The sequence below is a fragment of the Nuphar pumila genome, chromosome 4, assembly GCF_984573655.1.
Source record: "Nuphar pumila chromosome 4, dmNupPumi1.hap1.1, whole genome shotgun sequence".
NCBI classification, from domain to species: domain Eukaryota; kingdom Viridiplantae; phylum Streptophyta; class Magnoliopsida; order Nymphaeales; family Nymphaeaceae; genus Nuphar; species Nuphar pumila.
In genome coordinates, this window is record NC_143252.1 from 32,578,371 (window position 1) to 32,594,616 (window position 16,246).

Consider the following 16,246-nt stretch of genomic DNA (forward strand, 5'->3'; position numbering starts at 1 on the left):
AATCATTCATATCCTTTCCTGTCATCTCCATCCAAGTCTTCTTAGGCGTACCCTGACCTCTTAACTAATATATTTTGCCATTTCTCCATCCTTCTAACTGGAGCATCATTAGGCCTTCGCCGAATATGCCCAAACCACCGTAAACGATTTTCTCTATGGATGCAACGCCTACCATCTTCCGTATCTCCTCGTTTCGAATCTTATTTTTTATTGTATTTCCACACATCCATCTAAGCTTTTATTAATTTGTAAAGGCAATCCTTTGAACAAGGGATGAGAAAATTTTCAATGCCAATATTCTTTTTGTTGAACTTACCCCATGCATTCCTAATTAGGAAAGGCAGCGTCACTCCCGTGTCTCTCATCTATACGTTTAATCCTTGTTAATGAAACGGTTAAAGCCAAAGCTAAATAGACGAGAAATAGGTACGACCCTTGATTAGTTAATGGTGTGACTGGATCAAAATGTATAAGTTTGATGCAAAATTTTTAAAAAGAGCTTGTTTGTTTCTGATTATAGACTCTACAACAGCCACGTAAATGTCACCCTTACAGAGTCTATAAGTATATCATATAACTGTGATACAAGCATATAGCCATTATAGTAAACCCTATAACAACACACTGAAATGTTATTGTTATTGAATTACAACAGGTATTTATCATTGACGGAGATATATAAGATCACCTTTACAGAGTAAACCCTACTCTATAACGGTAATATTTATATATTATGGTAAAAGTATCGGCTGTTAAATATTACTGTTAAAGTATTTTAACAACAATAATGTGGCCATTAAAGATATGTTTATGTTGCCGCTGGTACCTAGCAAACATAAAACACTCCTGCAGTGCTTGATTAATAGTCGCGGTTAAAGCGTCTCATCCATCCTTGTAGTGAATAAAATGGGATAAGCTGGTATATTGCATTATGTAGTATATTATATATTCACCATGTTTTAGATAATTGGAAACATCCAAAGTCCAAACACTATAAAATGTCCCATCGACTATGTTGGCTTAAGTTCATGGCGTAAAACACAAGCTAGATCGGTTTAGAGGTGATACCCTTGGCAATCATCAACCGGGAATGGGAAGCTTTCTTGTTTCTTCTCCATTTGCACACGATGCACGGATCATTAGATCAAGGAGTCCAAATGATACGCATGCTAAAATGCACACGAATGAAATATTCACGTGTCGTGCGACAAACACGCGATGGGCATCCACACCCTAATGAAAAGGAAGAACGAGGAAGATGGAAAAGTTAAAAAGCAGAAAACCTGCAACTCCAACAAGGGCGGAACGTCGACCTCTTCCGATTTCGCCGCGATAGATAAGCAAGCAACCGAGAGCAGTTCGATCAACCAACCCTTAAATTTCTGCGATGGAAATCACAACACCCGCGTGCACGACCATTAATCCAATAAAAACGAAAGGCTGTAAAGGCTCACAAAGAGAGAGAGAGAAGGAGAGAGCCCTTACGTCGGGGAGATTTAGAGAAATGAATCGATCTAAGAAATTGATCGCATAGAATATCGTTCCCCAAGAAAGATTGAACCGCTCGTGCGACTATAATTAAAGAAGAAAAATAGAACGGTTCAGTAGATTATCAAATTCATGGGAATTTCGTAAGAAGCCAGAGTGAAACCCTAACCTGAAACATCCAACTCACAGCCTTGATCCTTGCGTTCACCAACCCGCCGGCTCTGAGGCGATCTGCGTACCCGTGCTCCGGCATGTAGCACTCTTCCTTCTCCAGGTGAAACCTGAATGCGTCCTCGCAATCTGCTCTGTCCATTCCAAAAGACGAACCGGAGATAGGAAGATCACGATCTCGGTGTTCCCAAGGGGGACCTGGAGAGAACGGGCTATTGAGGAAGTCTTCATCGCACAAGAGACTGTCCATCGTCGTCCTGCGAAACGGCTGATCCGACGCTTTCTGTTGTATGAGGAATTAGGCTGAAATGAGAATTTTCCCGATCGCTGATCGTGCTTGATTTGGGAGCTAAATTTACCCTGGAATAAGCTGAAAACTTTCGGAAATGAAACGCAGCCGGTAATTTCGGTTTCCTTCCAAAAAGATAAACGATTTGAAAGATAATACCCTCTTTTCGTCTTTATCGTCGTTTAGCGCCAAAAATATGTTTTATCGCCTTGCATTAGCGGGATTTATTTGAAAAAGTGAAGTTTTGGATGAATTTATCAAAATTAAAGGTTGAGAGAGAGAGAGAGAGAGAGAGAGAGAGAGATCATAAAATCCAATTTCTGCTGAAGTTTATCTCAAACGGTAGAAATTTTAGATCGATCGTTCCTCCAAAGAGAAATGAGTAAAACTTCAGGTAAACATAATTTCTTTGACTCCGTGGAAAGAACCGGAGGCAGAAATTATGGGGATTTCAATTTTGAAGTTGCAAAAATGAAATTTAACTCGTAGAAGAACAGGAAATGCTTGAAACATTCAGGAAGCCTACAGAATTCAGAGTTTCAATCAGACGTTCAGAAGGAAGAGACACACAAGGAAGAACTTGTTTCAAATTTTACAATACTGCAAGTCCTCGCAGAAACAAGAACTGCACCTTTGATCCAAGCAACTTGATGATTCATACCGAAAAAGAATAAAATTCAATTTTATTTGGAAGATTATAATAAAAACGCAATAACGTAGATGAAAGGGGAGTTCACGAGTTCGTAATTTTGTATCGCGAACCAAACGAGCCGAGAACTCGAAATTCTAGACGAAAGTCAGTTCTTTTCTTCTGACTGGAAAAAACTCCTCGGACTCGTTCTTCAAAAATCTCGTCGTCGTAATCAACAAGCAGAAGATGGAACATTTAAAACTTTTCACACTTCAAGCCGTGCATTAAGTGGACGATGACTAGAGCTGCAGAGCATCCTCTGATTCAAAGATATCGCTAATTTATCGGCAGATTAAAATAAAAAAGCTCAAAACTAACTGCGATGCCTTGAAATTTGCATAAATAAAAAGAAAAAAAATCGTCGCTAAGGAATTGTCTTTTTTTTTTTGAAGAGAAGTGTCAAATCACACATTAAATGTTTTCACAAGAACAATCACCTCGATCATAGTAGAAATTCGGCTTGTTGGAAGATCTCAAATTCTCAACCAGAACGTAGCAGAAGAACGAAGATACTACTAAGAAACAGCAAAAATCCAGTTCCGATCATCGAAATCCCGAGGGGAAGAAGAGAACGAAAGAGGAGTCAACAAAGCGCAGAGCTCTTCAGAGATCCGGCTCAGATCGCGCAGAGAAATTCAGGAAGAAATGCAGCAAGTATGAAGAAAACGTACATTTTCTTTCCTTCCTTTTCAAGCACGCGACAGGCGTCCGATCGGAAGCAGACAGCCCTCGCCGCGCAGATTTCGCATTCAATGACCGAGTATTCAGACTGGAGCCGCCTTGAGGTACAGATTCAGCTGCGCGAAGAAGAAAAAGAAGGAATTCTAAGTACCGATCCGATCGTACTAATAAAAAATATTATGTGTCAATCATAATTATTAAAATAATATTTAGTATTTTTTGCATTTATCAAAAAACAGCCGATTCACCAGCTGAAACGATAACATTGGGTCCAACTTGATCCGAAGATGAAAATCATGCCCATGACGATGAACTCGTTGAGCAAGATGGTTTTTCTCAGATGTCTAAAAAAATTACTAAAATAATTTTAGGGTTCTTTTTTTTTCATCGTTTATCACAAAAAAGCCGTGCGGTTAGATGTGATAAGTTAAGTTTGAACGGGTTTGAGCAAATAATTGATGGATCAAGTAGTATGTTGTATTTTTTTTGGAAAAGAAAATGAAGAAATGGAAATACAAAAGGTTGGGGTTTAAATGCGAGGGAGAGGGTAGGTTTGGGGGAGTAGAGAGAGCTGGTTTCGTGGGGGGCGCACTATTGGGAAGGTGGCGTCCCTCATGAGCGGGGTAAATGCCTTGGCGGTTGTCTTGACCAACTCGGACCAACTGCGTGAACCCACGAGGATGTACAACCCCGCCCTTTAATGCTTTGGCATCGTGCTGGCCCTTTGTGGGCCCCACGAGAGTAGGTCTGGACAACGGCCCATGGTCCGGCCCGAAGGGGTCGGCCCTAGGCCTACTTTTTGAAAGAAAGCCTGACCCAAACCGGGCTTAAACCAAACCAAACCAAACCAAACCCAACAAAATCTCGAGTCAGGTCGGGCCAGCCCACGGCTCTTATATATATTATAGTAATGATAGGGTGCTCGACGGAGCACCTACACTCTCCTAATAGAAGCTTTAGAATTTCAAAAATTCCAAACTTTTTTTTTTTGTTCATCAGACACTATGTTCTACAAGCATTATTTAGTAGAAAACAAGTATCATCTCATGTGATTATAGCGTACATGTAGGTTTTTTAAGACCTTTAAAAAATCAGCTGACTTATAATGTATCAAAATTTCATGACTTAAAAATCATATTTTTTATCTCCAAAAAACATAATCCGAAGCATGATTCCTATCAAATAAACCACTTCGAATACATCTCTAAGGTCTGATCCAGAAGATGCAACCTACCTCTATGATTTCTAGTATGTGGGAGTAGGTGCTCCCGGAGCACCGTATATATATATATATATAAATATATGAAATCATCTTGGATCTCATATATTTTTTAAAATTTTATTAAAAGCCCCATGCGTTCAAGAAAATAAAAGAAGAATTTTGTGAATATAAGATAACTTGTAACCTAGCTGGGCCCAACCCGAATTAGGCCCATGAGCCAAAAGGGTGGGCCGTAGGCTTTGTATTAGAACTGGACTCATCTCAAACCGGGCCTAGGCCTGACCCGGTTGGTCAACAGGTCAGGCTTGACCAGGCCCGACCTGTCATTGGCCCTGTCAAGACCGTCAACTAACTGGGCCCGACCATTCTACGTACTAAGCATGCTGCCGCATCACCTTCGTGGGGTTAGTTCCTTTTACCAGCGCAGCTGCCTATGGGTAGAGGTGTCAACTGGTTGGGCCCCGGGCAGAAATGGGTGTGTTTGGATTCAGATCCAACTATGAGCTGTTAGTACCAGATCTGAACCAAAGTCCGATTGAACATACCATAGGTAAATCATACCTTGATCCGATTAGGATTAGATAAACCAGACCCAGCTCATACTCATTGAATGAGATTTTTTATATTCTTTGCATTAAAAAAGTTGTTGATCTTAATCGGAAGCTGAGTTGAATCAAGGTCTGATTTGAAATTTAATAAACCATACCTTGTCCGCATATTAATCCAACCCTGTAGGTCTGACCCAAATCCATAATCTGACATTTTTTCGTACCAAACCCAGATTTTATTGGACCTGGTATGGGTTAGAAATAGAATCGGGTCATACCTGATACACTGATACTCCTACCTATGGGATACACGTCCAATCATGCCAGATGCCAATCCAAATCTGAATTTTGTGCAGTTGATCTGAATCCATACCCACATTAAAATAAGATCAGATGATGTAAGATTGGATCATAACCCAAACTAAATAAGATCAAATCAAAGGTTTTTACAAGTAAAATGTTGAACGGGATCAAATCATCGGATTTATGATCCAAGAAACTCATCTCAGCTAACTGAAGGCAGAGGACGCCTCTCCTATTCAGTTGACCAATTGTTTTTCTAATATTCAGGCAGGGATGTCGTTTCATAGTTGCATTGCCATGGGAGAATCAACTACCGGAGGGGCAACGCCCATGGGAATCGAACCTTGAGTGCCCGTCAAAAAGCCAAGGCCCCACCCCACTACGCCAACCCTCCTTGGGGCAATACAACTTAATTTAATGTGAGCTCTCTCTAAACTAATGAACTTGATCACATGCAAATGTATGCCAAAGGGTTTACCAAAAACATAAGAAAATATAGAAATATGAAGCAATGAACTACTATCACCAGTACCTGGAAACGAGTAAGTGAGAAAGAATAGGGGATATATTCTCTCAAAAGATAAAAAGTGAAGCCATTCTTTCAAGAAATTCGCAACATACAGATGCGAAGCCATGAAAAGATATCTGATAAAAGTGCACCATGGAAACGCCTAGAAACATCATGATCATCAGTTAGCACCTACAACTAACACATTTACATTACATATATGATTCTTCTTGAATGTTATAGGCTCAGGTATTTAAGTTGCATATCTCAGTAACATCCATCACTAACTCCCCTTCCACTGCAATGGGCAAGTCGCAAGGGAGATGCAGGAGAGAACCAAACACTAAAGTTACAATCTAACATAATTGTGGATAAAACACCAAGCCCAAATTTCTAATGGACTCTTCTTTGGCACTGCAACTCTTAAAGCAATGCACCTATTGCAATTGATAAGATGAAAAGCTGAAGCCTGACCTGCCCTCACATGTTGCCTTCAGCTGTAGCTTCTGAAATGGGCTGCTAACAGTAACACCCAAAAGTTGTTAGCGGTATTATAGCAATGGCAGGTCATATTAGACATCGCGTAGCAATTGCTAATTTTTAATATGAGAAAAGTGTTTCTCTAATCAAGAGCTTATATGAGGTAATTACCTGCTATTAGGATCATAATAGAAGCCATTGATAGATCCATCACTGCATGAGAAGCAGACATAGTAGAAACCGGCTATAGTCAAGCCACAATCTTTTCCAACATTCACAAAGTATTGTTCTTTCCATCTCTGCATATGGTTAGGATTCAATTCTCAGATGGATTGGAAGAGATTTACAAATGAAATCACAGAAATATGAAATGAAAATGGCAGTACCATAAATATGTATGGGTTATTACTCAGGTCCAGTGATTTACCACCATCAACTTCCACTTGGCTCTACATGACACATTATCAAGGAGGGAGAAAAAGAACAATGAGATGTTTATGAAGATAATCTGCACTTCTAAAACATTATTGCCAAAACCTAAGCAGTATCATACCAAAAGAGGCAAAAATGAGTTGAACTTGGACCAATGGCGCACATCATTCTGTGGCCTGTCAAGGAAATACAATTCAGAGCACCAATGCAAGGACATTAGATCCCAGAATTAATAGTTTCTTGTGTGTGAGAGATGATTCATTGCTTTCAAAGAGAAATATAGAGGCATATGACAGAGCACTAGATATATGCTAAAAAGGAACCACACATACACACATACAAAAGGAGAATGAAACAACCAATTAATAACAGAATATAGCATACGTTGCTTCCCACTTGCCAGTGAAAAAAGTATAGTTCCTGTTATCAACAATTTCCCCTTCCCAGAATGTCACTACCTGAAACACACCAAAACATGCCAAGTATCTTTTTTGCCTAGTGAGTTTGAAATTGTCAAAATAACTGCAAATAAAGTTGCATGAGAACTGAAATAAGTGGCACAAGGTTGAACAAACAAGAATTGGTTAGATTTAATCACTAAAAGACTACTAAAAAGTTAACTCAGAACATTTGCATCTCACTGAATGGTAGTGGACATGATCGCATGCATGTGTATGAGGGCTTTTGGTGTTTCCAGTTGCAAAACCAAGCTTCCTGATCAAATGATGCAAAAGACCAACTAGACACAACATATACCGGAAAAATCAGTCAAAACTCAACATTCTAAAGGAAAATAATGGCACCAGAAGAAGGGACAGAAGATCAACTACACTTGAATCCAAGAAGATACTAGAACTCGTCCATTAACCAGACACAAAAACCATGCTACAGGCAGATCCTGCATTCCACACGCCACTTGAGAGGCACCCCCACACTAATAAAGGAGATTTGTGAGAGAAATTTTAGATTGGCTATTGACATCCAACATCATTATCTTCCATCCAACCAACAATCAGCACAGAGTCACAAACTTTTATGGACCTCTCATGTCATAACCTCAGGCCCCTTAAAAAAAACCCAAACATTAAAGGTGCACAAATAATCTTGACACTGTCCACCTTAATATTGGCAACGCACCACAGCTTCTGCTCATGCATCCTCATACACATTACGACTTATGAATCCCCACAGCATTCATGTATACATTGATTCAGAGTGATATCTAGAATTCCACGTCACATTAAAAAGGCCAAAAAGAAAGAACTTTACTAGCAACTCATGAAAACAGCCTAACTGAACAAAGGCAAACCCAGGCTGACTAGTAGGCAATAATACGGTTAATACCAATAATTCCTCAGAGCTTGAGCAACTGAATAATGACATACTAAAGTACAAATCTTCGGCGGCAGGTCAGTTCCCAAGTCAGCTAAATGAAATAAGGAGATAAAGTAGAGCAGATAATATAGCACAGAATAATTAGGGATAGTAATGTGAACTAGAATAACTAACCTAAAAAAACTATGGCTGGTCACAACTTGATGATCTTATTAAAATCGGTAACACAATAAAAGTTTTCACCTAGTGAACCAACTGCAGTGCAAACACAATTCATTTAAATGTCCCTTGTGGTATAATGATGATCTCATGCAAGCAACATATACTTCTGGAGTTTCTTCGTGACAGGGAAAGTCCCTTGATAAAGTACCCTTTGTGTTTTGATGTTAACCATAGATCAGGGTTGTCAGGCTAGGAAGCGGAAGCAGGAAACAATACGGGAAGCGGACGCGAGAAGCGAGGCATTTTAAAATTTGTATAAAGCAAGAAGCGAGGAATAAAAAAATTGATATAAGAATTGAATGGGATTTGAAATGGAACACCAATAAAAACTAAAATAAAAATGACTATTCTTAAATTTCATGAATTTTTAGTGTAAGAATTAAATTTTTGTCAAAATAAAAAACTGATGACTGCCAATTTAGAGAAAGCACATGGAAAGTGAGTGAGAAGCATTAGAGAAAGCACATATATGTGTGAGAGAACATATAAGAAACATGGACGAAGTGTGTGGAAAGCATAGGAGAAGCGTGGGAGAATTGAGACTCCCATCAAGTTTTGGAAGCGAGAAGTACCGTGCTTCTTAAGCGAGAAGTACCGTGCTTCTTAAGCAAGTTTCTGGGAAACATGCTTCCCACCTATCTAAGAAGCTTCCAGTAACTCTGTCATAAATCAATAACATGGAGCACAAGGCCGAAAAAAGTATTTGCTTAAGGAGTTTGTGTGTATGTGTCTGACCCCATGCAAGCAACATAGACTTCTGATGGAGTTTTCCGTCTAATGGAAAGAGTCCCTTGAAAATTCCCCTTCGTCTGATGATGTTAGTATAGTTACCATAATCATTAAAGTGGCGGCCCAAGGAAAAAGAGTATTTACTTAGGGAGTGTCTAGAGAAAATATATGTTGCCACTTTTTAAGTCATTGAATTTTTAAATGCTTTTCTATTAAAAAAAATGACAACATAGTGATAAACTAAGAAAAATGGGAAAATGAAATACTGCAATCTTATCATGATATTCTCCAAATAATTTCTCAAGATTATTTTTTTTCAATTTTTAATTTTCAGATTTTATTTTGAAGGGAAAGTTTTATTAGGATGACTATTAGGCCCTCTTTACTATATGGTACGGAATGTTGGGCTGCCAAGAGACATCATATTAAAAAAATGAGTGTAGCTGAGATGCGTATGCTGAGATGGATGTGTGGAAATACAATAAAAGATAAGATTCGGAACGAGGAGATACGTAAGAAGGTAGGCGTTGCACCCATTGAAAATAAGATGAGAGATAATCGTTTACGGTGGTTTAGACATATTCGGCGAAGGCCTAATGATGCTCCAGTTAGAAGGATGGAGAAATGGGAAAATATATTAGTTAAAAGAGGTCGGGGTAGGCCTAGGAAGACATGGATGGAGATGATAGGAAAGGATATGAATGCTATGAACCTCACCGAGGACATGGCATTGGATAGAAATGATTGGAGGAGAAGGATTCATGTGGAAGACCCAGAATGATTTTCTTTTTTGGTTCATATTGCCGACCCCAATTGTTTTGGGATGAAGGCGTAGTTGTTGTTGTTGTTTAATTTTCAGATTTTATTTTCTAGAAAAATCCAAGTCTTTTTCAAGATTTCCATGTAACTATATTCTCTTAAGAAGAAGCCCTTGCTGATATATTATTGTAAAACTGTTATATAATGAATCGAAAAGGTTCTACATTAAATAATTATGCATGCATTATATAAACATGTACATGCATCTATTTTTGTCATTAGATATAGGCATGTACTTCCACATCAGTTTGCAATGCTTAATTTGAAATCTATATGCATCTGTACATGCTTTTGTTACATGTAACATAAAATGATCACCATGCTACATTTAAGGTACCTTTGAAGATGTCACATTGTCTGATACAATTCTATCATTCAAGCATTCTATTTTAAAATTTATGACATTACTAGGCATTTGATTAATAGTGACATGCTATTGGATTTCATGTAATTTGACACAATTTTATGGTTCAAGTATCCTGTTTTAAATTTTACATTATTAGGCCTTTGATAATCTGTGACATGTTATTGCTTGTGGTTCTTTTCTTTAGTACTTTGAAAAAATTGTGCTTCTATTTATTTACTTGATAAAAGGAGAAAAAAGATATGCTGGAAAGAGTTGTCACCTAGGCATCATCTAGTTCATACTGACGTCTACATGCAAGCACATAATATGCTAATTGTATGCACCATTTTGTACCAAATAATTCACGTCAATGATTTCTTGGCAATACCACCAATTTCAATGAGCACAATCTGCAGTCAAATTCATGCCAGCCAAATAAAAACAGGGTATGCCAGTTACTTGAATTAAAATAATGCATATTCGACAACATCCAATCGCTACAAGAACCAACACATAATTAAAGTTCATGAACATCTTAAGAAAGGCAATAATACATATATTGGCAGAAAGAAGAAGTTTCTTACTGGCGTATCTGCCAATGGCACATTTAGAGCTTCCATGGTCCCACAAAGACAACCGTGTTCAAAATCACATCCTTGTATCCTTACATTCACTCTCCATGCTTCATCTTTTAGCACATTTGAGACATTTTGAGTCCCAGAAAAAGCCTGAACAAAAATAAGAAACTTAAATAATTCCACATAAGATGTGCTTCATGCAAGCAATTGGAAGAAAATCAAAGGGACAACAACCTGAGAGCAAGATAAGCCAGCAACTATAAATTAAAAATTGATATCTACTTAAAAATCATTAGGTTCAATAAAACATAATGACAAATTGCAAGCATAGATTAGTTGATTAGAACAGATCGATTCCAGAGACAAGTTACCTATGTCTTCTGTTATGCATTATATGCCATGGATGTCAAAAAACTGATAATCGGTATCTGCAGACTTTACATTTGAAAGCATGTCATTTGAAAAATGGTAATGCACAAGCAACCCCGCATGCTATCTTATATTGCAGAAATAATAAAAAAATCAGTCTCATCACATAGCCTTATAGTAACATCATTATGATAAAAATTTGGACAGCATACCTGCTATATCATGCACTTCTAATCCCAGTTATGTGACTTTAATTTATACACTCCAGTAATTTAACACTTTCTTACCACTTAATCTTCTTCCCTTTCTTTCTCAATTCTTTATCATCTCTTTATCCCCAAAGCTTGTACCAATTTTTTTTTTTAATCTTTGTTCCAATCTTTTCTGATTGTACATGTCTCATACCATGTTACTTAATGTTCTCTTTCCATTATTTTTTTATTATCCACACATGTTTTATCATTACTCACTAAAAGTGTTATGCACCTAATTAAGCCTCATCCTTGCCAGTGTTTTAAGAGGTTATTGCCTCTACTCCCCGGGGTTTGCTTCTAGCCTTCTAGAAATTTTCAGGACAAAGTACTGCATTTTGGAAACAAAACCGTTCTCACCTATAGAGATGGTCAGATAGTTCTTGATAACAATTGGACTGACCATAAGTATCCTAACTCCAATTTTGGTTTTATTTTTGCTCCAACTCAATTTTAAGTAACTTCTAAGCTTTTTATATCATCATCATTAAAAAATTGCACTTTGGTGCCAAGGTTTGTGTCTCAGTATGCCTTCAGGCATATGCTTTGTGTCAAACGATTCATACCATATCCCCTCACCTTTTTCCTTTTAAAACCTGGATTCTTATATTAATATTCAATGTCTTTCCTTTTGTCACCATCTTTAGCTCACATACATATAACTGTTATCAGTACAGTGTGGACTACAGTTTTAGTGGACCATTGTGGGCCTAACACACTAGACAGAAGAGTAAAAACACATTTACAGTATATCAGCTATATAGCTAAGAAACAACTTTTTAAGTGCTTCTGTAATATACAATTAAACGAAAATCTTACCGCTGTTTCAAAAACTAAACATCATGAATTAAATTATTCTTGTAAACTAAACAACATTATTTCAATCAGTATTGTAAGCTAACATACAATTCTATAGAAATTCAGAAACAATGATTGCGTTGACTCACCTGTCCTACAGCCAGAAGTGAACAAGACGGAGGAAGTGCATGACCAGAATTTGCACCTTGTACACAAAAAAATTCAGTTAGAACCATGCATTCTAGACCTAGAGGAATAAATTAACACAAAAGAATGCTAAAGACAGTTCTTAATGGTATGTCAACCCAAATTCATGGGTAAAGTTTGAAAAAATAGGCCAAATCCACACGATAAGAAAAACAACTTGATCAGCTTTGTCAACATAAATGTTTATAAAACATGAAACACACTGCACTCTGCATATCATGTGTACACATGTGCACATATGAATGCTGATGCATGTAGGACATTCCATTCCACCCCATGGATGATTAAGGAGATGCCAGCAAATCCAGTATCCTATTCAATGGCAAGCTATTAACAACCCTGGGCATTTCCATGGTTCTCACAGTTGCAACTTAAGAAATGTCTTAGCTCATAAGTTCCCAGGAATATGTTAAGGCTCCAACCAGGAATCAGCACTAGAAAGGAAAGCGGTCGCTGATTATCATAGCCAACAGAAGAAGAGGCCATATGGAAAATCCTCATAAACTTCCACTCTAGAGGAGATTTCGGGATGCTGGTTGAGGAAAGTAACAAAGACAAAGCCCCTGCTGATTCCATGTCAATCCTCGATACCTGCAGCTTTCCCTACTCTCAAAAGAGTACAGGAGAGTGTTCAATCCAAAATTCCCCCGAATGCCCCAAAAGTCCCAATAACTCTTCTCCCACACACACCATCAAACTATTTTATTCTCTTCACTATTTTTGTAAAAATCCTAGAGAAGGAGAACACAAGAAAATAAGGGAAAACTAGCGTTCCATGAGATTTTGGAAAGGGAAAACAATAATCTGCTTGGACTTTCGAAACTCTGGGAAGATCACATGGAAGTTTTACTGAAGCAATATCTTGTAACAACATCACAACCTCCCATAAGTATCGGTCATATGGCGGTTCTCACATTGATCATATTCATAATTTGTTAGGTGCAAGAAGGGAGGGGAGAGGAAATTCCAAGAAGAAACGTGAGGTGTTTTTCCTTTTTGGAAAAAGTTTGGTTTTGATGGTGTGGGATAGTCCCATATTGATTGTGTTTGAGTTTGTTGTGGGCTTTATAAGCTACATGTAAACTCTTACATTTGTTCCTGAGAACAAGAGGTTGGGATGACTACCACACACATGCGCGCGCGCCCGCCCACCGTGCCGAGCCGAGCCGAGCTCGGGGTTCGGGTTCGGGTAATTGGCCCTTTAGGGCCATATCCAATCAAAACCAATATATCTTTTTGCCCCGATTTTCTGTTTTTCCTTGGATTATATAAAGAAAGAGTCATGCCATTTGGAACTGGTGACCCTTGGTAGAGTCACACTTGTTCAAATCTGGTAACTCTTTGCAAGGGTTATGTCTATTCAAAATAGGCAACTCTTCAAGAGTCATGTCCTTTCGAACAGATCTCTTCCATGTCTATATAAACGTGGTTAGAGAGCTTCCAAGAGGACAAATGAAAACTCTATTATCTTTCTTTCTCTCTCTCTTGCTTTACTAAAACTGTGAGGTCTATGCATATGTTGGTTCATTTGCATATGTCTGGATTTTGATATATGGTGGAACCCGACATGTTTGCTCCATGTTATTGTTTCGATTGTCTGTTGATCATGATGTCTATACTGTTATATTTCCTTATTTATATCATGTTTTATATCATGATGATGATTGTGAAACTGTGTGATCCAAAAATCGATCCAACATAATTCACCACCACTAAGGCACTGACATTCCTTTTCAGATTACACCTCATTTTTCACTTTGCTTTGTTATAAAAGGATTTCATATGTCCGATACCATAGTCACAAACCTTGATTTTATATGTCCGATAACTTCAAACATCCCAATGAAGGCTACCACAACATAATGAAACATGAGTAGCTAAGTGTCAATGGGTTAGGTTTGGTTTGGACCCAGGTGGAACCAGCCTGGGACCTGATTTTTTGGTATGGTATCAGGTCCGGACCTGGGTATAATCGGGTGCACTATAAGAAAAAACATACTTGGACCCGATAAGAACTACATGAACCATACCCGGTAAAACCATATTTTTTTTATCATTTTTACATTGAAAAATTGCGGATCTTAATCATAACTCGGGTCGGGTCCAGGTCTGGTATAAAATTTCACAAACTATACCCGGATCCATGTATTAATTGGACCTTCGGGTCCTGAACTGGCTCTTAATCGGGTCTTCTTATTTATCACCATACCCGGACGCTATAGGGGTCTAGTCGGGTCAGAGTAAACCCGACCCTTTGACCCCCTACTAATGGCACAACACAAAAATAAGCTGAAAACTACAAAAATCCCGCTGAAGACTACTACAGCACCTAATGAAGTGAAATTAGCCAATGGATACCTCTCGAACCATAATACCACAACTTCAACCATCCCAATAAAGGCTCCCACAATCCGATCAAAAGCAAATTAACTCATGCTTCCATCGTACAGCAAACAATTAACTTCAAAATCCCAAATGGAAGCTACCACAGTGTACAAAGATAACGATCACGACCAAGATCATAAAACCCTTAAGCAAAAGAAATAAAACAACTACAATCATCTCAGCTACATATTTCAACGCCAACAAACGGATGAAGAAACTAAGCTCTATTCCACGAAGGCTCACACAGTATGATAAATACCAAATTAGTAACAAACGAACATCAAATTTCCACTAAAGGCAACAACAATCTAAAGAAGCCTAAAAGATTCACAACCCAATTTCACTAGAACTCCACAAAGGCTCACGCAGTATGACAAAGACCAAATTAGTCAATCTCTCTAACCAAACAAACAGACGAGCATCAAATTTCCACTAAAGGCAACCACAATATAAAGAATCCAAAAACACCCACATCCGAATTCACAAGAAATAGTGAATTCTCTCGCGTCTTGTTGGCAGAAGCTCCATCTTTTCCCTCAATCGTTCCCTCAAAGCCATAACAGAAATTGATGACAAGTCAGAGATGTGAATTTCGATTTGGGGTTTGCTTACAAGATCGAATTCAGAAATTGGCAGCACAAATCAGTGTGGAAGAGCCACATATACCACATATGAAAATTGGTAACAGTGAACCCAATGAATTGAATCAATAGAAGCCCCAGAGAACTCTAAAGAGATCGAATTACCTGAAACTTGCGCGGGAGGCAAATTCTCCACCACTCTGACCGGCATTCTTAAAAAGTTAAAAAAAGTTAGGACAGTTAGCAAGGGAATGACAAAGACTTGGAAAAATCACCCCAAACAGGTGCCCATTGACAGAAGGGTGATTTTTTGCATAAAAATCACAATTAGGTTTTGGCTCAGTGAACAGGTAAGGGTCGGCCTAACCCCGACCTTATAAAAAAAAAACAAAAGAAAGAAAATTCGACAGCACAAGAGTTGCAATGACCAACAGATTGGATAAGGTGAGGAAATACCTCTGTCAGATTAGGGTCCCTCTGATGCCATTCATCCATGCAATGAATACCATGACCACACTTGTGTTTTAGATGGATCCCACAAAAATTTTCAGAGCTGTTGATGCTGTTAGCATCTAAGGCAATCAAAATTGGATGGCTTAAAATGAAGCCAAAACTTAAGTGTGTCTGATGATAAACCAGGTTAGCGGTTATGTGCATAGCAGCTTGTTGTCGCAAAATAGAATCATTGGGTGAGGGTGTTGGATGCCCAGATTCGTGAGTAAGTATTTGACTCATGTGAGCTCATAACTGGCCAACGTCACCGAGAGATATTCGGTCTTTGCAGATGATCGATACACTGTTTACCAACCAAAT

General features: G+C 38.3%; 1 protein-coding gene across 2 annotated transcripts; it reads right to left on the bottom strand.

Annotated features, from left to right (window-relative positions):
* Positions 1 to 6,031: 6,031 nt before the first annotated feature.
* Positions 6,032 to 15,989, bottom strand: LOC149839877 (uncharacterized). Of its 2 annotated transcripts, none has more exons than XM_090002864.1 (9): positions 15,890 to 15,989; positions 15,599 to 15,645; positions 12,410 to 12,465; positions 10,849 to 10,992; positions 7,198 to 7,271; positions 6,935 to 6,989; positions 6,768 to 6,830; positions 6,553 to 6,680; positions 6,032 to 6,417 (listed from the first exon to the last, which is right to left on the bottom strand). In XM_090002864.1, exons 2-9 carry the CDS (start codon positions 15,642 to 15,644, stop codon positions 6,339 to 6,341), a joined length of 645 nt encoding a protein of 214 aa, XP_089858990.1. In that variant the 5' UTR covers position 15,645; positions 15,890 to 15,989; the 3' UTR covers positions 6,032 to 6,338. The 2 variants fall into 2 exon arrangements, with proteins under 2 accessions (XP_089858990.1, XP_089858989.1); XM_090002863.1 differs by having other exon boundaries at positions 6,032 to 6,420.
* Positions 15,990 to 16,246: the final 257 nt, after the last annotated feature.

Bases quoted from the DNA above. Each gene is read 5' to 3' on its own strand.
- LOC149839877 (XM_090002863.1), bottom strand. From the start codon at position 15,644: ATGCCGGTCAGAGTGGTGGAGAATTTGCCTCCCGCGCAAGTTTCAG. The intron at 10,993-12,409 runs GTGAGTCAACGC...ATTTTTGTTCAG, and splicing joins CACTTCTGGCTGTAGGACAG to GCTTTTTCTGGGACTCAAAA. The intron at 6,831-6,934 runs GTATGATACTGC...TGTGTCATGTAG, and splicing joins ACTCATTTTTGCCTCTTTTG to AGCCAAGTGGAAGTTGATGG.